The sequence below is a fragment of the Tamandua tetradactyla genome, chromosome 1 (genome assembly GCF_023851605.1).
Source record: "Tamandua tetradactyla isolate mTamTet1 chromosome 1, mTamTet1.pri, whole genome shotgun sequence".
Classification (NCBI taxonomy): domain Eukaryota; kingdom Metazoa; phylum Chordata; class Mammalia; order Pilosa; family Myrmecophagidae; genus Tamandua; species Tamandua tetradactyla.
The window spans coordinates 196,585,370-196,609,884 of record NC_135327.1 but is presented as its reverse complement, the minus strand read 5'-3'; the positions used below and the strand labels follow the sequence as shown (position 1 = coordinate 196,609,884).

Below are 24,515 nucleotides of genomic sequence, written 5' to 3'. Positions count from 1 at the left end.
GATAAGAGAGCAATCTGATAGCTGCTGAAATCAAACATTTTTTTTCCTTTTTTTATTCCTGATGGTTATTTTCTTCTTTAACCATATACATATTTTTCTTTCCTATCTCAACAGCAAATGCGTCAGAAAAGTAAGCAGCAAGCTAAAATTGAAGCCACACAGAAACTTGAACAGGTAAAGAACGAACAACAGCAGCAGCAGCAGCAGCAGCAGCAGCAACAGTTTGGTTCTCAACATCATCTAACACAGTCTGGTTCAGATACACCAAGTAGTGGCATGCAGAGTCCTTTGACACCTCAGCCTGGCAATGGAAATGTGTCTCCTGCACAGTCATTCCATAAAGACCTGTTTACAAAACAAACACTACCTAGTACTCCTACTTCTACATCTTCAGATGATGTGTTTTTAAAACCACAAGCTCCACCTCCTCCTCCAACCCCATCCCGGATTCCTATTCAGGAGAATCTTTCTCAGTCTCAGGCCCCTCAGCCGCCTTCTCCACAGTTATTTTCACCTGTGTCTTCTAACTCCCGACCACCATCTCCAGTGGATCCTTATGCCAAAATGGTTGGCACCCCTAGACCGCCTTCAGGGGGCCATAGTTTTTCCAGAAGAAATTCTCTTTCATCAGTGGAAAACTGTGTACCTTTACCAGTATCTAGGCCCATTCAAATAAGTGAAACAACAGCAAGGAGGCCATCACCAGTTGGAGATTTATGTTCTTCCTCCACAACAAATAGTGACCCCTATGCAAAGCCTCCTGACACACCAAGGCCTATGATGACAGATCCATTTCCTAAACCCTTGGGTCTACCCAGGTCTCCTGTAGTTTCAGAGCAAACTGCAAAATGTCCTCTAACAGCTGGAACCAATGAACCCTTTACTAAACCATCTCCTAGGGCAGATGTGTTTCAAAGACAACGCATACCTGACCCATATGCACGACCCTTGTTGACACCTGCACCTCTTGATAGTGGTTCTGGAGCCTTTAAGACCCCAATGCAGCCCCCTTCATCCTCTCAGGATCTTTATGGATCAATGTCACAGGCGCCAAGGCGAATGTCTGTTGACCCTTATGAAAGACCTACTTTGACACCAAGACCCATAGATAATTTTGCCCATAATCAAGCAGGTGATCCATATGGCCAGCCTCCCCACACCCCTCATCCGGTAATTAATGAACCTTTTGCCCATCCTTCAAGGACATTTTCCCAGTCTGGAACCATATCAAGATCAACATCTCAGGACCCATATTCCCAACCCCCAGGAACTCCACGACCTGTTGTAGATTCTTATTCCCAAGCTTCAGGAACAGCTCGGTCCAATCCAGACCCTTATTCTCAACCTCCTGGAACTCCCCGGCCCAACGCGATTGATCCATATAGTCAGCAACCATTAACCCCACGACCATCTACACAGACAGACTTGTTTGTTACATCTACAGCTAATCAGAGGCATTCTGACCCATATGTTCATCCCCCTGGAACACCAAGACCTGGAATTTCTGTTCCTTACCCCCAAACACCAGCAACACCAAGGCCAAGGATTTCAGAGGGTTTTACTAGGTCCTCACTGACAAGACCAGTTCTCATGCCAAATCAGGATCTTTTCCTACAGGGAGCACAAAATCGTGGACCAGTTTTACCTGGACCTTTGGTAAGACCACCTGAGAAGTGTTCCCAAACACCTAGGCCAGCTGGACCTGGTCTTTCAGATACGTTTACCCATGTTTCCCCATCTACTTCCCATGATCCCTATGATCAGCCTTCAGTGACTCCAAGATCTCAGTCAGATTCTTTTGAAACAACTCAAGTTGCTCATGATGTCACTGATCAGCCAAGGCCTGGGTCAGAGGGGAGCTTCAGTGCATCTTCAAACTCTCCAATGACTTCTCAAGGCCAACAATTTTCCAGTGTCTCCCAGCTTCCTGGACCTGTACCAACTTCAGGAGTAACTGATACACAGAATACCATAAATATGTCTCAGGCAGATACAGAGAAATTGAGACAGGTAAACATGTATGTTATCTTATGCTTTAAATGTGTTGTTCAGAGAAAGCTGTTCATTTCTTCATATGGAGTAATTTTTTAGGACATTTTTGAGTGTGAAAAATAACATATATATCAAAAAGCAATAAATTTCAAAGCACACCACAGCAGTTAGTTATAGGACAGATTTCAGAGTTTGGGATAGGTCTCAGTTCCACAAGTTTAGGTTTTTCCTTCTAGCAGCTCCAAGACATTGAAAACTAAAAGAAGTATCACTATAATGATTCAGCAGTCATACTCCTTTGTTAAATCCTATCTTCTCTGTTATAACTCCACCTTCTTTGATCTTTCTCCCAATTTTTAGGGTTTAGGGGGCTATTCATATTGGAAAAGGCAGTTGATATATGTATTAGTGAGATGGAACTAGTTGCTATTCTGAAGAGGCTGGGACTTCAGGTTTCAGGACTTATCTGGCCTAGAAACACATCTGGAGGTTGTAGGTTTCTGGAAAGTAATCTTAGTGCATGGAACCTTTGTTGAATCTCTGATAAAGCCCTAGATGTTCTTTAGGGTTGGCAGGAATAGTTTTGGTTGGAGTTGGGCAAACCATGATAAGTAGCAATATCTAGCTAAAGCTTGTGAAGAGTAGCTTCTAGAGTAGCCCGTCAACTCTATTGAACTCTCCCAGCCACTGATATCTTATTTGTTCTTTTCCCCGTTTTGGTCAGGAAGGCACTGTTGATCACACAGTGCCAGGGCCACGCTCATCTCTGGGAGTCATATCCCACATAGATAAAGAAATTTCTACAGCTGATTTAATAAAGTTTCTTACCTTTTGTTCTATAGTATTCATCATACTAAAGAGAAAAAAGTGAAATTGGTAAATTTAATACTAAATGGATTTGATTTATTCTATATCTAGTTTCAGTCTTCATAAATTTGTAGGGGGATCCTTAAATTGGAAAGTTCAATTTTGTGATAGTTCTGTGGCAATGAGAATGACCCAAACCATCTTTTTTTTTTCTTTTTTGTGAAAAATAACATATATACAAAAAAACCCAATAAATTTCAAAGCACATCACAACAGTTAGGTATAGAACAGATTTCAGTGTTTGGTATGGGTTACAATTCCTTAATTTTAGGTTTTTACTTCTAGCTGCTCTAGGATACTGGAGTCTAAAAGAAATGTTAGTATAGTGATTCAGCGATCATACTCATTTGTTAAACCTTACCTTCTCTGTTTAACTCCACCATCACCTTTGATCTTTCTGCCACTCTTTAGGTGTATTTGGCCTATGCCCGTTACAGCTTTTTCATCTTGGAAGGGGCTATGGGTAATAGGGGAAAGGGAGATGGAACTGGATGATGTCCTAGAGGGGCTGAGCCCTCTGCATTTCAGGACTTACCTGGTCCAGAGACCAACTGGAGGTTTTAGGTTTCTGAAAAGTTACCCTAGTGCATGGAACTTTTGTAGAATCTTATATAACATCCTAGGTGTTCTTTAGGACTGGTGGGAATGGTTTTGATTGTGCCAAACCATCAATTTTATTTTATGTAATCTATTGAAGAGTGAAGTATAAGTAATGTTTTATCTAGCTTTTGAAATATTTAAATATTTTATTTGAAGCATTTCCATATCATGTAGCAAAAGCATTAGGAATTAAAAAGCCATTAACTTTTAAAAAGCCATGAATTTTCAGAAATCCCTGTGATTTTTTTTTTTCCTTCCCATTCAGCGGCAGAAATTACGTGAAATCATTCTCCAGCAGCAACAACAGAAGAAGATTGCTGGTCGGCAGGAGAAGGGGTTACAGGATTCACCAGTAGTGCCTCATCCAGGGCCCCTTCAACACTGGCAACCAGAGAATACCAGTCAGACGTTTACTAGGCCTCCACCTCCCTATCCCGGAAACATTAGATCTCCTGTTGTTCCTCCTCTAGGACCTAGATATGCTGTTTTCCCTAAAGATCAGCATGGACCCTATCCTCCTGATATTACTGGTATTGGGATGAGACCTCATGGATTTAGGTAATGTTTTTAATTTTCACACAGATTTAAATTGCTATGAGAAGAAAATAGTCAAATAGTGGCCATGAATTAATCAAAAATTGTTATTGCTTTCCATTTATTTCTCCCCTTTGGCATATCAACAGTGTTTTCTACTAATGAGATTTTTTCTACTGAAAATTTTTTTTTCTCTCTGAAAACTTAAAGATTCTAAAAGCACCCCTTCATCATTATATATGAACTGTATTATCTTTAAAATGCACGTCATAATACTATAGTTTATTATACCCTCAAATTACATTATCTAAAATGTAAGAACCACATAGTTAAAGCCTCTTAGGATAATTGTCCTCTGCCCTAACATTAATATTCTACATTTCTACTCACTCAATTTACGTGGTAAATATTTGTGGAGATTTCCAAATTGAAAAGGTTTTACCTTTTCATGATGGGATTGGGATTGAGTTATAAACTCCATGATGATGAACCGTGTCCTTGTTTCCTTTTTTTGATAAGATAGAAAGTTAGTCAAACTTAAGCTTTAGCTATAGTAAATAGGTCTTTTTTTGATTTGTATTGAATTTTTAATAATGTTGAGTATAAGTGTTTAGAAATAGAGGTAGGTGATGGTAACACATTACTGTAAGTGTAATTAAAAGTGCTGAATTATGGGTGTGTTTATGGTTGGAAGGGAAGTTTAGGGTCATGCATGTTACCAGAAGGAAAGCAGGAGGATAAACATGGGACTGTATAAGTGATACCTGCTGCGGATGATGACTCTGGTTAATTGTACAAATATAAGACAGTTCATACATGAACTCAAAAAAATTTAACATTTTACTAAATTTAACTTGCAGTTCTTAAGAAGATAGCTGGGACACCTAAGTGTCAAGGTCAGCATTAAAAAAAAAAATGAACTTACTGTTTTCTTAAAGATATTTAATAGAATTTAGTCTAAACACCAAATTTTGTTTACGTATTAATTAGGGTTGCAGGTTTGAAGGTGTTGGGGAAATCTGAGGGTATAGGAAAGAAGAGTTTTGCTAGCTCTTCTAACATTTATTTAGTAATATTATCTAAGCTTTCTTTGGAGAGCTGACACCAGGGTCATTAAATAACTTTTAGGATATGTCCTTAAAGGTAGACTTCTGGAAATGGTTTCCTTTAAGTGTAGGCACATCTTACACTTCGTCATTATAACTAATGATGAAGACATGTATAGTAGAACAATGAACTCCCATTTTTCAAGAGATTTCTCAAATTTCTCAATCAAAAAATTTTTTCCTAAAACCAAATCCAAGACTTGTAAATTTCTCTTACTCCTCATAAGTATATAACCAGGACTCATACTAATCTTATAAAGCATTTGTAGAAAAATAACTATGTACTATATACTTTTTAGTGTCACATACATAGTTCAAATAAAGCAACATTGGTATATGAATTGGATCATTCTTGTGCGTAAGCTTATGTGATGACTTATCTATAATTAAATAATGGAACTGTTTTCAATTAACAAGCATTAATGCAGCAAGAATATTTTACATTTGTCTGAGTACTGTCTATTGCTATCACTTGGCATATTTTGTCACCCGTATGGATGACATTTTTTTCTCATATTGAATTTTTTTTAAATATTTTTATTGAGATATTGTCACACACATATAACCCATCCAAAGTATATAATCAATGGCTCACAATATCTTCACATAGTTGTGTATTCATCACCATGATCAGTTTTAGCACATTTGCATCACTCCAGAAAAAGAAATAGAAAGTAACTCTTACAGCTCATACCCCTTACATCCCTTCTCATTGACCACTAGTTTTTCAATCTACCCAATTTTTTTTTTACTTCTTATCCCTCCCCCATTATTTATTTAAATTTTTATCCTTATTTTTTTACTCATCTGTCCATACCCTGGATAAAAGGAGCATAAGACACAAGGTTTTTACAATTACAATTATACTGTAAAAGCTATATAGTTATATGTTCGTCTTGAAGAATCAGGTCTGTTGGAATACAGTTCAACACTTTCAAGTACTTCCCTCTAGCCACTCCAATACACCATAAACTAAAAAGGGATATCTATATAATGCACAAGAATAACCTCCAGGATAACCTCTCGACTCTGTTTGAAATCTCTCAGCCACTGAAACTTTATTTTAATCTCATTTCTCTCTTAGCCCTTTTGGTCAAGAAGGCTTTCTCAATCCCATGATACTGGATTTTGGCTCATCCCAGAAGCCAGGGATGTCCCACATTGCCAGGGAGATTTACACCCCTGAGAGCATGTTCTACCTAGTGGGCAGAGTTCACCTCCAAGTTGGCTTAGAGAGAGAGAGGCCACATCTGAGCAACAAAAGAGGTTCTTTGGTTGTGACTCTTAGGCATAATTATATGAAGGCTTAGCTTCTCCTTTGCAAGAGTAAGTTTCACAGGGGTAAAAACCCAAGATCGAGTGATCAGCCTATTGAATTGGTTGTCCCCACTGCTTGCAAGAATATCAGGAATTCCCCCAGTTGGGAAAGTTTAATATTTCCTCCTTTCTCCCCCATCCCCAAAGGGGACTTTGCAAATACTTTTTTATTCTTTGCCCACATTACTCTGAAATATATTGGGGTATCAGACTACCCTGGACAAACTAACAAGATCTCATGCCCTATTCAAGATTCCATGTAATTATGGTGTTTGAATAAACTGACCATACAAGTTAAATTAAATATAAATTTTGCACCACATAAACCAAATAAACATCTCTCCCTTTGGTCTCACACAGAAGTTGAAGTTTTAAAATATGGATGATATCATCCTTTACCCTGTATTCTGATTACCTTAGTCCTATCCATATCAGCTTCATTCATATCTCTAGTCAAAGCCTGATCCCTTTTTCAGCAGTTGCTGTTTAGGGTAATGCTGACTTTCATAGCTTCAGTGCTCTAACTCTTGAGTTTCAGATGTCATATAAATACCTGCAGTTTCAGAGAATGACCAGATTATACACAAATAGTTGAGTTTCTCAGAATTTTAGAAATAACAGTTACAACTCCTGAATATATGTGACCTCTGTTAGAGCTTACGATCTAGGACCCTTTATAGTAGGCCACAGTTTGATATCCCATGCTCTCGACTTCAGTTCTCCGAGTTTTCATATTATAGGTAGTCCATAAGAGTGAGGCATGATAATATTTGTCTTTCTGTTTTTGACGTTTCTTTCAGCATACTGTCCTCAAGGTTCATGTACCTAGTTGCATGGCTAAGAACTTCATTCCTTCTTTGAATAGGTCTTTAAGATATATGTATTTGTTAGTCTTATGCTTACTTCCATTGCTGTGATCTTACTCTTATTTACCTTTGATCTTGTTCCTTAGTTATAATTTATGCCTGTTGTGTTTTATATTTCTTTGTAAGTTATCATTTATCCCTTCTAGAATTCGTACAATATAAATAAAAAAAAATCTTATAATTTTTTTTACTAATTTTTGCAAGTGATGCTTATAGTTCTTTTTCTCTGACTACTGCCACCTTTCTCATTCCTTCCAAGCAAATAGGTGCAGTCTATCTTGCCATTATACCATCTCTCCTCATATGCTAAGACCTGTAATTCTTCCTGTACAATTGGTTAGACCTCTTACTTTCATTCACACATCCCCCAAATTCACTGTCCTTCATAATAATCCAGAGTGTTCCTAAATTTAGAAAAAAGAAAGGAACTCTTAATCAGAGTTTCTAGTAGCATTTTGTTTATTTTTATTTCTAGACAATTTAGTCCATCTGCTTGGTGCCTGTTCATTTTTCTTCTGTTATATTATTGTAAATTTTAGAGCTCAGGTATGGTGTTCATTTTATGGAACTTGGCAGAAGCTTACTTTCATATGAATTCTTTCCAAATACGTTGTGATGGTGATAATTCTATTTTTTTCTAAATCATTGTATTTGGCAATAGCAATTCTATATCTACAGTTTAATCTAAAAGTTCTTTCCCTTTTTTTCACCCAAACTCTAAATTCAATATAATACTTCATATTACAGTTAACCATTTGAATTTTTGTTTGTTTGTTTTAAGATTTGGATTTCCAGGAGGCAATCATGGTACCCTGTCAAGTCAGGAACGCTTCCTTGTACCCCCTCAACAAATACAAGGATCTGGAGTTCCTCCACAACTTAGAAGATCAATATCTGTAGATGTGCCTAGGCCTTTAAATAACTCACAAATGAGTAATGCAGTTGGACTTCCTCAGCATTTTCCACCACAGAGTTTGCCAGTTCAGCAGCATAACATACTGGGCCAAGCATTTATTGAACTGAGACATAGGGCCCCAGATGGAAGGCCACGCCTGCCCTTTAGTGCTCCTCCTGGTAATCTTATAGAGGCACCTTCTCATCCAAGACATGGAAGTTTCATTCCCCGGCCAGATTTTCCAGGCCCTAGACACACAGACACCATCAGACGACATCCCCAAGGTCTACCTAATCAGCCACTTGCTCATCCAAATTTGGAACAAGTGCCACCATCTCAGCAAGAACAAGTTCATCCTGTCCATTCCTCTCCTATGGTCATGAGGTCTCTGAGTCACCCTTTAGGTGGTGAATTTTCAGCGACCTCTTTGTCAACTTCTACGCCAGCTGAAACAACCTCTAATTTACAGATAACCAATCAATCTTCTGATGGACTAGAAGAAAAACTTGATTCTGATGACCCATCTGTTAAAGAATTAGATGTTAAAGACCTTGATGGGGTTGAAGTTAAAGATTTGGATGATGAAGATCTTGAAAATTTAAATTTAGATACAGAGGATGGCAAGGGAGATGATTTGGATACTTTAGCTAATCTGGAGACAAATGATCCCAACCTGGATGACCTCTTGAGATCAGGAGAATTTGATATAATTGCATACACAGATCCAGAACTTGACCTAGAAGATAAGAAAAGCATGTTTAATGAAGAACTAGACCTTAGTGTCCCAATTGATGATAAGTTAGATAACCAGTGCATATCTGTTGATCCAAAAAAAAAAGAACAAGACAAAACTGTGGCTCCTTCTGATAAACATTCTCCACAGAAAAAATCTGCTCTTACTAGTGAGATTAAAACAGAAGTGCTATCTCCAAATTCTAAAGAGGAAAGCAAATACGAAATTGAGAAAAGTGAGGATAAAGTTAATGTTGACACTCCTACCTCACAGCCTTCTGCTAACACAGACTTAAATGATGGAGAAAAGCCATCTTTGCAACCTTGTGATCCAGCTCCTCTTGAGAAAAGAGCTAACCGGGAGACGGCTGGCTCCAGCACAAGTGTTGATCAAGCATCCTCTCAACTGCCTGCACAAGATAATATAAACTCTTGTGGCATAACTGGACCAACTCCAGTTCTCTCAAGTTTACTAGCTAATGAAAAATCAGATAACTCAGACATTAGGCCATTGGAGTCTCCACCACCAACTTTGCCAACCTCACCTTCCAATCATGTGTCCAATTTGCCTCCTACATTAATGACACCACCTAGTCATGTTTTGGATAATACCATGAACTCTAATGTAACAGTAGTCTCTAGAGTAAACCATACTTTTTCTCAGGGTATGCAGATAAATCCAGGATTCATTCAGGGTCAGCCAACAAATCACGGTTTTGGAACAGGAAAACCTACAACTCAAGCTGTGCCTCTTACAAGTCAGTCTAGTACCAGTGGCATGTCTGGACCCCAACAGCTAATGATTCCTCAGACATTAGCACAGCAAAATAGAGAAAGGCCTCTTCTCCTAGAAGAACAGCCTCTACTTCTACAGGATCTTTTGGATCAAGAAAGGCAGGAACAGCAACAACAAAGACAGATGCAAGCCATGATTCGTCAGCGGTCAGAACCCTTCTTCCCTAATATTGGTAGGAATTTATTTGCGTCTCAATAGTAATGAATGTGAATATTAGGCTGACATTCAGTATGCTTATAAGATTTCAGTAGTACAAATGACATTTGAAATAGAGCACTAACTGAGATTTATATTTTTATTCATTCTTTAGCTTTAAAGTGAGGTCATTTATAGTTTAAGATTTATAAATGCCACCCAGTTAAATCAAGAGATTCAAAACTCTGAGTTGTAGAACTTACTGAATTCTATTATTAAGGGTATTCTTTAGTACAACAGGGGCTTTTTTTTAGTTCTTAACTTTCTGACCTCATTTACAGAATCATAAGATGATTGTAAAGAAATTTTTATTAGAAACTATTTAAAGCTTTTTACTCCCCTTTTCCATATAATAAGCTCTTAGCTTTTGAGGGGAGAGTAAGATAAAGTCCTAAAACTTAGTGTTGATGGCTTACTCATTTAAAAAATTGATTCAAAATCCCTCAACATCACTAAGAATAAGAAACCCAATCAAAGAGCATAAACAATAAAATTGACCTTCTGTCCTATTTACAGTACCAGTTTCATCAAATTGATCCATTTCTTTTTCACTTATTTATCATTTATATATAAGGAGATCTTCTTTAGGTCTTTCTCCACCTTTCCATTTTGAGAGGCTATTCCCTCAAGAAATTTTTTGTTTAAAGAATGATAACTGAGTGGAATTTCCTAGTATTAGAAATAATCACAGATTCTCAGGTATAATGTCCTATTACTAAAGCAATTCCCATTAACATTACAAAAAATTGGATGAAAAGGAATTGTTTTACTTTAGTTTACTGACATACTCTCCCTTAAATTTGGTAGATTTCTTATTTGTTCACATGGCTAAAGAATTATTAAAACATATTCCAGTTATTGTGATTAAGGTTCCTACTATCATAATTCTTTATCTAACATAGAAATTTATAGTGATTCTTAAATAATAAGAAATAAGACTTATGAGTTGATATAATGTTTCTGATAGTGACATTACCTCTTAGTATACCTCGAACCGAGTACAATGAAGTAAGTAACTTTAAAATATATTTCTTCTTTAGATTTTGACGCAATTACAGATCCTATAATGAAAGCCAAAATGGTGGCCCTTAAGGGCATAAATAAAGTAATGGCACAAAACAATATGGGCATGCCACCAATGGTTATGAACAGGTAGGTGAAGATGTTTCTCATTTTTACTGTGGATTAAGAAGTGCATGAAATTATTCCTAGTTCTTATAGCATTATATACTCAAAAAAACTGTATTCTTGGAATTAACAATAAATATTTAAATTGGTTGTGTTATCAACTGGATATGTTCGGATATAAAATGCTTTACAAATATAAGAAGATACTTTTCTTATGGTAAACATAACAGAATTAGTAAAAGTTTGAAAGAATGATTTGGCCAGCAAATCCAAAGAACTTAAGTATGCGCTCTTTTAAATATGTTTAGAATTGATCTGTTAACTAAGTGATCCATGGAACAGATGAAGATCTAAAGATAAATACGAAAATAGAAGTTAAGCTGTTTTGCATTAAGAAAAGAAGATAGATTTTTTAGGCCTGAGGATTTTTAGGCTTAAATAAAAAAAGTATAGATATTCCAGTAAAGGTACTGGGTGGTTAGATATTCCAGTAAAGGTACTGGGTGGTTAAGTGAAATGTGAAGTCAGCTCTAAAATAATGTAATACCCCCAAACTGAATTTGAATCAGGAAATAAAAAAAAGTAAGGAGTACATAAGAAGACATTTGGAAATTAAGTGTGTTTTTACTTTTAGTAGAAAAAGAAAATTAACATGAGGGATTATGAAAGTTATTCAACTATCTTAATTTCTGTATTTATGCCCCATATGTAGCATTAAATAACAAAGGCCAATGTTTTTCAAATTTTTATTGCAGGGTACGATTGCTCTGTATTATGTAAATGGTTTGTTAAAAGTACAGGTTTCTTTGCTTTCCCACAGATCACCTGTATTTTCAGTGAGTGAGTGATTCTTATGTTTAGTGATGGTTGAGAACCTCTGATAATAGGGTCAAACATAGAGCATCAGTTTCACCTAATATCTTGATGAGAAATTTTTAATAAAAAGTAGTGTGGATTCTTATGGCATTGAATCTAAAAATCTGGATGAATTTAAGATAACATGATACTTCAAAGAATTCTGGGATCCTTAAATAGTTCTTTTCTCTTGTTGAGATCCTTTTTAAATAAATAAGAAGCATTGTAGAAATTAAAGATAATGATTTCTATTGATACCTATTATTTTAGACATCATCACTCTGTCATAAGTTTCTTAACCATTAAATGTCATGGACCCTTTTGGCATTCCAGGGATGCCTATGAATTGCTTCGCAGAATTTTTATATATATAAAACAAAAAATATAGCATTACCAAGGAAGTCAGTTGTATTTGAAATATAGTTATTAAAGTATGATTAAAAATTATGTTATATTTTCTTTTTAATGCATTAACTAAAATTTAGCAGTAGGCTGAATACCATAATATCAAATATCAAAGTAACAATGAATCTAACGACCTATTTAGGTATCTGCAACAACTTTTAATGTGAAAATAATTTTTTTCTATTGGTGACAAAGTCACAAGTATTGGTGATAATATTGTAGTTGATTCCGTATAGTCAGAAATGAAAGAAATGCTAAATAAAATTTAACAGTTTAAAATAGGAACCTCTTTATAGAACCCCTGCTCTTTCAGTATCATATCTCTACCAATTAAATACATGCCACATATCATGTATGAGGTATATTGTTTACTCTTCTACTGAGTGCCTCAAAAATTCTCCAAGGTTTTATGATATGTTGACTGCAGGTGATAAGATAGTGAGTGATATTTAGACTAAGGGATCATTGCAGACCAGGGGTAGAGTTGAGGAGTTGATAGATAAATTTAAAAACTGAATCAAAAATTATAAAGCATGTATTCTAAGCTCTGATAATATTGAAAAACTAATGTACAGTTCTTGAATATATTTTGTTAATTGTGTTGTATATCTTGGTACGTTGACACATTCAGTAACTCAAATGGAAATGTTTTCATATTAATAGTGATATTTCTGTGATGCTTTTATAGCTTTAATTAGAATAAGCAGCATTTTACCAAATGTTTTTTAACCTTGTAAAGTTTTTCTTATTCACTAATTATTCTGTTTACTTTAACATTGTAGAAATATGTAAGAAAATTCTTAATTGAAACGTTTCTTTTAGAATACAAAATAGCTAAACTACTAATTATTTTTTTCCAATTATTTTTTAATAAAGATTGAAACAAATAATTTTCTTAGAATTTATGTAATAAAACTAAGTCTGCATTGAATTCTTTACCTAAATAGTTGAATAAATTTTATTTTAAGCTAAGTGAGTCATAGAGCCTCTAGAGTAATATTAATTGGCTTCTTGTCCCAACTTCATTTTCCATTATAGGAAAAGTTACTTAATCTGTCAAATTCTTCCTTTCATCATAAATAAGTGAAGATACTAAGAGTATATACATCATAGTGTTGCAGTAAGGATTGAATGTGCTTGGTACACAAGAAGTAGACTTCACTAAAATATTTTTGCTGAAGAAGATGCCATTGTTCTCTTCTTCCATGGAATGGAAAATTGTTAAGCACTTAAAATAATTTCGATTCTAAATATGTGCCCTTTGATACTTAGCACTTCCTTTTCACAGGTTTCCCTTTATGGGTCAGTCGGTTGCTGGAACACAAAATAGTGAAGGCCAGAATCTCATACCACAGGCAATTACTCAGGTAATGCTACTTGTGATTGACTTAGTCACTCTAGAATGCTTCTTTTCCGCTGTGTTTCACCAAACCCATTCTTTAAATGAGATCACTTTTTAAAAAAGTGGTAGTAAGCTTAGAGCACCGCCGAATTATATTATTGATTAGCAGAAGCATGTTTGTTTGTTCCTGTTTTTTTTTTAAGGAAAAACAAAGGTTTAAAAAGGACTAATTTCTGAAAAGGACCTGTATACTTAAGGGTAGAAAATTATTTGGAAGGAAACTAAATGCTTAGGGTTTTTATTTTTGTTTTTTAAACTGCAGAAAGACATTTTCGTGTTCTTTGTTTTAGAATTAATTCACTAAGTTTAAAGTGCAAACTGTTAAAATAGAGAATAATGATTATTATTGTTCTTCTTAGCTTTAGGTCATCTTTCTGTTCTGTTTATTCCTTGGAATAATTTAGCTTTTTGAATATTCACCATTTACAATTATCAGCTTTAAATGTTAATATTTAAGTAAACTGTGTTCTTAATTTCAAGCAATGTCTGTGGAAGCAGAACTCTACATTTTATAGAATTATTTTCATCAGTCCTTTTTTTTTCTTTTAAGTATCTGCCTAGAAAAGAGAATGCTTTATCTGTTATTTGTCCTTTGGGAAATTTTCTTTTTGTCCTCTTAGTTATGGTTTAAATTTACTATGCTGATGGTTACATTCAATTTGTTATTGAAAGAGGAGACGCCTTTGATACAATGGAAAAGCCTAGGCTTTGTAGCTGAGTTTAAAAAAATTTAAAAATCCCCATTCCACTATAAATTTACTGTGTGACTTTGGGCTAGTTCTTTGACTTGCTTTCTGATCTGTCAAATGTTATACCACCTACTTTGCAGTATTGTAAAGATTGCACGTGGTACATTCTTACTACTCTCATTTATTATTATCTTTTATAAAGCTCATGTTTAATAAAACTTGTAACAGCTGGGTCACTGTTTTTTGTTGTTGTTGTTTTATTTTTTCAGTTAATTTTATTACGTCACCCTGGGAGAAATAAGACATTTGATTAAGAAAAACTAGTATTTTTAATTGGTGTTATTTTCTTTTATTATTTGTGCATGCTCAAGATTTTGGTTCTTGTTTTTAGTTATTTTGTGCTGTGGAGTAGAATTTAATTTGTAAGATCTGGAACCCGTATTTAAAGTGATTCTAGCTGTAGAAGAAACCAGACATAATTCATCAGACAGTGAGGTGTTATAAGGATCTCTTTTTAGTATTAAATTTGATTTGCCCTGAAATTATATTTCTGATGAATAACCCCTTAACTAAAACACTTGGTTTTTAATTGAAATCCAAAACATATAGTTCAGAGATAGAAATAAATTTTCAGAAATTAGCTTATCACTCCTAAATTCGTTCTATTTTTTTGTGAAAATCAAAGCCTTAAAGATTTTTCTTCCATTTCTTTTCCTTCCTTTTCTTATTTTCTTTTTTAGTTATTTTTCCCTTTTAACTGAAATGTGGAATAAACCTATTTGTAAATTTTACTTATTTTAGGATGGCAGTATAACACATCAGCTTTCTAGGCCTAATCCTCCAAATTTTGGTCCAGGCTTTGTCAGTAAGTATAAATCTAATAAGTTATATGTTTTTTGGGGATTGCTTGTTTGCATTATCTTTGTGTTCTTCTAAAACTTGGAGTTAGTTTAGATGTGTTATTTTGAGCTTCGGTGCCCTCACTTTTATGAAGCATCAGTATGTTATTAGGCCGTTTTTCTTTAAGGCATGTATTCTCATTGTTTTTTTTTCTCTGTGCATGAAAAATTACAGTTAGAGATGAGTCCTTTAATATAGAAAAATCATCTTCCCCATTCTTCAATATTCTTGTTGCTGTTGTTTTTGTATATAGATCGGGCACTTTACAACCTGTAGAACACCCTTTAGGGTGTTTGCCTGGAGTGACAAGGACACTAAATGGGAAAGACAAAGGGAGTATGCTTTGAAATAAGTTGGGTTAGTAGCATGATGTGAAGATCAAGTATGCAGCACACCATTGAATCCTTTCTGGTTACCTTCAGGGGTCCCAAGGTGGTTCAGGATAGTATTTAAAGTTCTCCCCAAACTGAACCTTTCTGAAATCTTCAGACTGTTTAGCTAACTTTTTTTTCACCATTATTTTTCATTTTGCGCACCTCTGCTCTCCTGGTTCCAGAAACCAGAAAGGCTTTCCTTGCGGTAGGTCTCATTCTACCAGAAGCAGAACTTCTGAAATCTTGTGAAAAAGCCTGTTTTGAAAAATGCCCTTCAAATTTAGTAGACTAGATTTCAAGTTCATGCCTTTACTAGAACTTTTGGGTTTAGGAACAAACCCAAAGTCTGACCTTTTGAAATTCCCCCTGTATAAATTGTGATTATAATTTGTATACATATTTGCATTAAAACAAGTAAACTGCTTTAACCAACTGGCTTTTTCTGGCTTTTGGTTGGATTCTTAATGTATGACAATATTGTTATCATTGATGTTATTTTTCAACTAATGTCCTTCTTAGAATTGTATTCATTCATTTCTCTGTCTTGTAGGGAGTCAAAAAAAGTATATTCAGAGTTTCACTACCATAAGATGACAGTTTTTGTTTTTTTTTTTGACTCAACATCAGTGTAGTGCAATAAAGTGCCCAGAATAAAGAAAGAGTTTTGGTATAAGATGAAGAAATATAACTGTTTGGGGAGATACTAATGGCAGTCATAAAAGAAAAGATTTTACTTGGTTAATTAATCCCTCCATTGCCTTATTTATAGAACTATAAACTGTAAAATTGATCAAAATTACCAAAATTTTAAACTTATGGATTTCTTCTAAATAAGGCAGAGTTAGACATGGTCCTTTCTAAAACATTCTGGGTTTTCTCCCTCTCAGTTTATGACCTTTCTTCACTGTTAAAAATAGAGAAATCGTATAAATTAAGGAAAATCAGCATGGGTAATGATTACCTAATCCATGCTCTGGTCCTTGATAGGATATCTTAATTTTTGTTGAGACAATTGTCTCTTCAAAACCTGTTTAAGTTGAATTAATAAAATGAAGATAGAGCTTAATATATAGTTTAGAGAATTTGGTAGTTCATTGAATAAAGCAATTTTCCAATACAAAAGTCTTCAAAGATTGGCTTCAGAGTAAATATTGTTAAACTGTATCCTAGGAATATGCATTTTCTGGCTTTCATAATTAAATATTTACTTAAAATCTGCTATTTTATAGTTAAATAATAGCCTAAGATTTAGTGTAGTGTTTTCAGTTATCTATTAAAAAGTCATGGTGCAACCGTATTTCATTTAAAAACGGGTTTGTGTAACTTTTATAATGTTGAACCTATTAGAAAGCTAACACAGATGAATTTTTAATCTTTTCCTCAGATGATTCACAACGTAAGCAGTATGAAGAATGGCTCCAGGAGACCCAGCAGCTTCTTCAGATGCAGCAGAAATATCTTGAAGAACAAATTGGCGCACACAGAAAATCTAAGAAGGCACTTTCAGCTAAACAGCGTACTGCTAAGAAAGCTGGGCGTGAATTTCCAGAAGAGGATGCAGAACAACTCAAGCATGTTACTGAGCAGCAAAGCATGGTTCAGAAACAGCTAGAACAGGTAATAGGTTTGTAGAATAGAAACCATCAACAATTGTTAATGAGTAGAAAGTTTTTTCTGCTGTTCTTTAGTAACACAGGATTAATGATTAGTGTTTAATGACGTGCCAAAGAGTGAAAGCTCTGAGACTTCTCATTTATTGAAGAAATGATCGTACATTTCTTTCCCTGGAATAATGGTAACATAGCATATATTTACTTAGTAAGTGCCACTAAGGAGATAAGGTCTCATAATTCTTATTTAGAAGAACTATTTTAATACTCTTCAGCAACTCAGTTTTGGCTGAGGAGATTCAGTTATTTCCTTTGCACTAAATCATTCTGGAAAGACCATGTTTATACATCATTTGAAAGTCTTTGGCTTTTTAGAGGACAGGGCTCAAGGGATGATCCTAGATTTGGTAGAAACAAGAATCAGGCTCAAGAGGTATTTTTTCACCTGGAAAAATACAAGGTGAATTTCGAGTTGAATTTTAGATGTACCTTTTGAATCATTCTGATTGTTCTTTCCCTTGGCATGTTATTTTCTTTTTCTTATTCTCAATATTTTGGTCTTAAAATGTTGGTATTTTATTTAAAATATATTGGTATATATATATATATATATATATATATATATATATATATATATGTAAAGGACTCATTCCTGAAAAATGAAACCATTTTGCTGTCATCTTACATTTATAAACTAGATGTTTTTCAAAATGCTGTAATTGAAATAACATTTAAATTTTTTTAAATTAATAGTGTTGAAAATGAGTTCACAACCCACTTCTAAGTATTTACACAAGCGAATTGAAATCTTATGTTCACACACAAAAAAACTGTACCTGTTTATTGCTGCTCAATTTACAGTCTCCAAAAACTGGAAACAACCAAAATTTCCTTCATCAGTTAATGATTAAACAAACTATAGTATATCTCTACAGTGGATTATTACTTAGCAATACAAAAGAATAAGCACCTTCATATACATTATATTATTTAAACTTCTCTATAGCCTCAACCTTCTGAAGAAGTTAGGATTATCACCATTTTACAAAGGTGAGGTAATTGTTGAGTCCAGCTGTTAGGTTTGCTTATAATTGGTAATCACTGGATTTAGGATTTGGACTCACTTGTCTTATCTCGGAGCCGCAGCTACATCAATAATTTACCAACAATGAGGTGATCGTAATATCATTCCTATTACTCAAAACTTGGACTATTCCAGAAAGATTTCTTTTCTCCTCAAATTTTCATTCTGGGTCCATGTTTATTGCAGATAAATGTCCTTTTAAAAGTAAATATTTCTTTTAAACTATTTTTATCATTTGGATTACCTTCTGGTGTATTTGTATAAAATCTTTATGTTGAGGGCCTAATATTTGCCTATCCATAGATCAAATTCTGTTTAGAAATTAATGCTTGGATGAATGGGACACATGGGCACATCTATTACTATATAGTTATCAGCAATCCAGTGGAATCTCAATAGCATAAGCAACTGACAACATTTTTTTAACCTATTAAAAAATGTCATGGTAAAGGTATGGGTATCCACCTTAAATATTCCAGGTGCTTTATGTAAGTTCTTACTGCTTAACAATCAAATAGTAACGCTTCAGTTCTAGCCAGTAAACTAGTCAAGAAAGACAAGGAAATTTTAAAAAGTTATCCAACTATCAAAGAAGAGTCCAAGCACTCTTTTTTTTGTTTGTGTTTTTTTTTGTTTGTTTTTTTATCCATATATATATTTATTAATTAAAAAAATTAACTAATAAAACATTTAGAAATCATTCCATTCTACATATTCAATCAGTAATTCTTAATATCATCACATAGTTGCATATTCATCATTTCTTAGTACATTTGTATCGATTTAGAAAAAGAAATAGCAAGACAACAGAAAAAGAAAACGATAATAGAGAGAAAATAAAAATAAAAAAACTATACCTCACATGCAGCTTCATTCAATGTTTTAACATAATTACATTACAATTAGGTAGTATTGTGCTGTCCATTTCTAAGTTTTTGTATCCAGTCCTGTTGCACAGTCTGTATCCCTTCAGCTCCAGTTACCCATTATCTTACCCTATTTCTATCTCCTGATGGTCTCTGTTACCAAGGACATATTCCAAATTTATTCACTAATGTCGGTTCATATCAGTGAGACCATACAGTATTTGTCCTTTAGTTTTTGGATAGTCTCACTCAGCATAATGTTCTCTAGGTCCATCCATGTTATTACATGCTTCATAAGTTTATTCTGTCTTAGAGCTGCATAATATTCCATCGTATGTATATACCAGTTTGTTTAGCCACTCGTCTGTTGATGGACATTTTGGCTGTTTCCATCTCTTTGCAATTGTAAATAATGCTGCTATAAACATTGGTGTGCAAATGAGTCCAAGCACTCTTACTTGCAGAGAACATCCTAGTCTCCCTGGAAAACTCAAGAAAAACTATTGGAAATCTGTTAGAACTGTTGGGTTCAGTATAATTATTCTGAAATTGAATGGCATTGAAAGATTTTGTGCATGATATTGGATCTTTTCCTGTTCCAATTCCCTAAAAAGACACTGAATTACTCAAGGACATAGATTATACTTTTTATTGATTTTTGGTCTATATCAGGGATATATTGGGGACTCAGAGATTTTTTTTTAATGAATTAACTGAGACAAGTGAATCATTATATTAGATGCTTATCTAGAACTTAAAATATGACCTCAGAGCTTGAATTGATTTCACAGATTGTAATTTGAGTATGTTATCCATTTAATTCAAAGAGTTACAGTTTTGTATACTTAAGAAATGAACTCTTAGCATATTTAAATAAAGGGGTTGAATCACAGTTTTTCTAATCTTATGTACTAATAATAAGTTTAAGTTATCACAGTTAACTGTTTCCTATATAGCCTTTGTTTATTGTTTTATCCCACTTTTTAATGTGTAGTTTAAATACTATATGATTTTCTCAATAAAATATTCTTAATATTTTTCACTTCAGAAAAATGTTTCTGAAAATTCTATTTTTGGAATTTTATTGTATAAAGGAGTTTTACAGATGCCTTTAGAAAAATCCTATTGTTAAAAATATAAGAAATGATAAGCTTTGGTTAAAGCTTATCAATCCAATTTTTTTATGATTTTTATCATTGCTTAAGTGAAATATGTTTTCCTCTTTAGGAGAAACTGCCTCTATACAACCCCCATCATAATCATCACCCAATATTTTAGTTTAATACTGAGAGTGTATAGAAGGAGTAATGGTAAATTTTGCTATTCCAGATTCGTAAACAGCAGAAAGAGCATGCAGAGCTAATTGAAGATTATAGGATTAAACAGCAGCAACAGCAGCAGCAATGTGCAATGGCCCCACCTACTATGCTGCCTGGTGTCCAGCCTCAGTCAACCCTAGTTTCAGGAGTTACCCCATCTACTATGAGCCAGCCCAGTTTCCCTATGGTGCCACAACAACTACAGCACCAGCAGCACACAGCAGTCATTGCTGGCCATACCAGCCCTGCTAGAATGCCCAGTTTACCTGGGTGGCAAACTACCAGTGCTCCTGCTCACCTTTCCCTCAATTCTCCTAGGATTCAGCCCCCAGTTGCCCAACTGCCAATAAAAGCTTGCACACCAGCCCCAGGGACAGTGTCAAATGCAAATCCACAGAGTGGTCCACCACCACGGGTAGAATTTGATGACAATAATCCCTTTAGTGAAAGTTTTCAAGAACGGGAACGTAAGGAACGTTTACGAGAACAACAGGAAAGACAACGAATCCAACTCATGCAAGAAGTAGATAGACAAAGAGCTTTGCAGCAAAGGATAGAAATGGAGCAACATGGTGTGATGGGCTCAGAATTGAATAGTAGGACATCTGTGTCCCAGATTCCATTCTATAGTTCTAATCTACCTTGTGATTTTATGCAACCGTCCAGACCCCTTCAGCAGTCTCCACAGCACCAACAGCAGATGGGGCAGGTTTTACAGCAGCAGAATATGCAAGGACCGATGAATTCACCCCCTACCCAAAGTTTCATGCAAACCAGTGAGCGAAGGCAAGTAGGGCCTCTCTCATTTGTACCTGATGCACCATCAATTCCTGGTGGAAGCCCAAATTTCCATTCTGTTAAACAGGTGCATGGCAGTCTTTCTGGAACCAGTTTTCAGCAGTCCCAGGTGAGACCTCCTTTTACACCTGCATTACCAGCCGCACCTCCAGTAGCTAATAATGGTCTACCAAGTGGCCAGGACCCTGCCGTAACCCATGGACAAAGTTATCTGGGATCAAACCAGTCTCTTATTCAGTTGTATTCTGATATAATCCCAGAAGAAAAAGGGAAGAAGAAAAGAACAAGAAAAAAGAAGAAAGATGACGATACAGAATCCACCAAGGCACCATCAACTCCCCATTCAGATATAACTGCTCCACCAACTCCAGGTATCTCAGAAACTACCTCCACTCCCACGATAAACACACTCAATGAGCTTCCTCAGCAAGCAGCACAAGAGTCAGTGGAACCACGAGGCCCTTCAACTCCCACTGCAGCAGGCCAGCTGTGTACCGCAGTAGGCCAGCTGTGTACCGAAGTAGAAAACAAACTGCCCAACAGTGATTTTGCACAGGGAACTCCAACTCAAGAGACTTTTACAAATTCAGAGATGGAGAAGCTATCCATGGAAACCCCTCCAAAAAGTGAAGAGGTAAAACTGGAAAAGTCTGAGGCCGAGCAGTGCCCCAGCCAAGATGAGCCTCATTTTGAGGAACATTCTGGTAGTAAAGTAGAAGAAAAAGCTGAAACACATCCTGTCTCCTCAGCACAGAGTTCTCCCCCACCTGTTGGCATTCCACCTGCCAAAGGAGATGCAGGAAATGAACTTCTGAAACACTTACTGAAAAATAAAAAGGCATCTTCCCTCTTAAGTCAAAAATCTGAAAGCAGTTTTTGTTCAGAAGATGACTGCACAAAGGATAACAAACTAGGTGGGAAACAGAACCCAGCTGAAGGATTGGTAAGTTTTGAATCATGAAAATTGCAACTTAATTTTATTTCTTGTTTAAATAATAGTTATGACAGATTAAATATCCACAACTATGAATTTTAATACTATTTTACAGTCTTTTTACTAAAGGACGATTTTTTAAATTTTGCTGTTAAAAATCAAGGACAGGGTGCATGGGTAGTTCAGTGGTATAATGCTCACCTTCCATGCACAAGACCTGGGCTTAATTCCCGGACTATGTACCCCACCATCCTGAAAAAAAAAATCAAGAGCATATTATCAGCTGAGTAATACCTCCACTAAGTTGATTTAACAAAAACAAAGGAAGTAAATGATTAGTCTATGTGTTCTTATTATAATTGTATAATTTCCAGTAATCTCTTTGAAATACAAAAAATAGTTCATGTACACCTGTTAATACCCTTGGGAACTTTCTGAAATAACCCATACTGGGAGCCCATTGTATTACAAATTATTAATTCTGAATGTTAAGCAAATGTAATCTTTTATTCTGCTTTGTAGTTTTCCATGTATCAATATTCTACCAGTATATTTTTATAGCTATAGAAGGCTTTATCATATCCGTATACCATAATTTGTTTATTCTTCAGTTATCAAACATTGGGTTTGCTTTTATTTTTTAATTTGTGTGAAGAACTATATTGTAAATACCCTTTTACAAGATTCCCTCCCAACCTCCCCATTTCAGTTAACTTCCTTGAGACGTTTCCAAAACTAGGTTTTCTAGGTCATAGGAATTGGTCTGCTTGAAGCTCTTGTGGCATATTGCCTCCTTATCCTTCAAAAGCTACAGTGCTTTCCTGAAACTTTCCCTATGATGTGTTTCAGATCGGATTGTATCATGTTCATTTTTTATTTGAATAGGACTAGAGTGGTATAGTTGGTTGTCCTAATTTAAATTTTAAGATTGTTAATGAAGCTCATCCCTTTTTAAGTATCAGCTTACTCTTTGTTTCTCTTATTTGTCTGTTTGGCCATTCAGTGAAAAGGGAGTGTTGACCAGATAGATTTATGTAATTTTTATAAATTTTAGTGCTTAAGCTTTTTCAGTCATATTTTCACAGGTAAATATAACCAAATGTCTAGTCCAATCTTTTACCACTTCCTCCGTTTCATTCTGTGTCCCTGGGATAACTGAACTATTTGGAATCCTCTGATTGTCTTTCTTATTCCACCCTTCCATATATGGCCATCAGCTGCTTTTTCTGCCTCCTCTATTCTCCTTTCTTTTATATATCTGACCGACATCTTTTTATCTTTTAAAACTCAGTTCTGCAATCATCCTCTCCAGGATACCTTTCTCATCTCAGCCAGTCTCACATATGTGTTGATGCCCTTCCCTTGTGTTCACATAGCAGCTTCTATAGTACCATTTAACAATATTTGAATAGTTTCTTTAAAGTCATATTCTACATCTTGAACCTCTTTATAACCTTTGTACTTAACACATTGTAGATACTCAGTGTATTGAACTGAAATTCGTCCTATTGGTGGTTATATGTTAAAAACCACAAAGGGTGTTATGATAGAGAAAGGTATGATATCAGTTGTATATGTACAAATGTTTGGACCCTGTCATGTTCTCATATCCATGTGGGAGTGTGTGGCAAGGTCTACTTAGGGACACCATGTTAATAGGAATACTTACTTCTTACCTATATTTCAGAAACTGCACTGTGCTGAGCACTTGCCCTAAGATATCATTTTAGTCAATTACATTTAATCATATCATTAGCATTTGATCAACAGTTATTATCCCTGTTGCACAGATGATGAAATCCATTTACTTTCTAGTCACATTTAAGGCAAAATTGTTGTGGCAGTAGCTGAATAGAACCAGTTCTCCACTGAGTCTGTTTTCTCATCCATAGAATTTGGCACTAGGAAAGGAATGCCCTGCTAGTGTTAGTGTAATGGTAAAGCATTTTTTAAGATTTTACAAGCCTTAAAAACTTTCAAAGTTGTAGTACCATATATACAATTTGTGAGGCTATGTCATAGTAATTAATAGTGCAAACTCTGAAACCATCCAGCCTTGATTAAATCCAAGTTCCACCTCACATAGCAGTGTGACTTATTCGAGTCACTCTCTCTGTAATTGTTTCCTCATCTGTAGAATAGAGTTAAAAATATTTCCTATTTCATAGTGATGTTGTAAGGGTTAACTTAAAATACACATAGTATATTTATGGTATGGTATGGTATGGTATGGCCTGCCATAAGTCCTAAG

General features: G+C 35.1%; 1 protein-coding gene across 21 annotated transcripts in view; it reads left to right on the top strand.

The window, feature by feature from the left end:
• KMT2C (lysine methyltransferase 2C) overlaps positions 1 to 24,515 on the top strand; it is a 447,454-nt gene that overhangs the window by 389,118 nt on the left and 33,821 nt on the right. For all 21 annotated transcript variants that reach the window (XM_077150489.1, XM_077150472.1, XM_077150479.1 and 18 more), the window contains 8 exons: positions 115 to 2,010; positions 3,725 to 4,017; positions 8,064 to 9,877; positions 10,941 to 11,052; positions 13,577 to 13,655; positions 15,181 to 15,244; positions 17,038 to 17,270; positions 20,543 to 22,273. In XM_077150489.1, the coding sequence (XP_077006604.1) occupies positions 115 to 2,010; positions 3,725 to 4,017; positions 8,064 to 9,877; positions 10,941 to 11,052; positions 13,577 to 13,655; positions 15,181 to 15,244; positions 17,038 to 17,270; positions 20,543 to 22,273 (6,222 nt within the window). The remainder of the gene's footprint in view (positions 1 to 114; positions 2,011 to 3,724; positions 4,018 to 8,063; positions 9,878 to 10,940; positions 11,053 to 13,576; positions 13,656 to 15,180; positions 15,245 to 17,037; positions 17,271 to 20,542; positions 22,274 to 24,515) is intronic.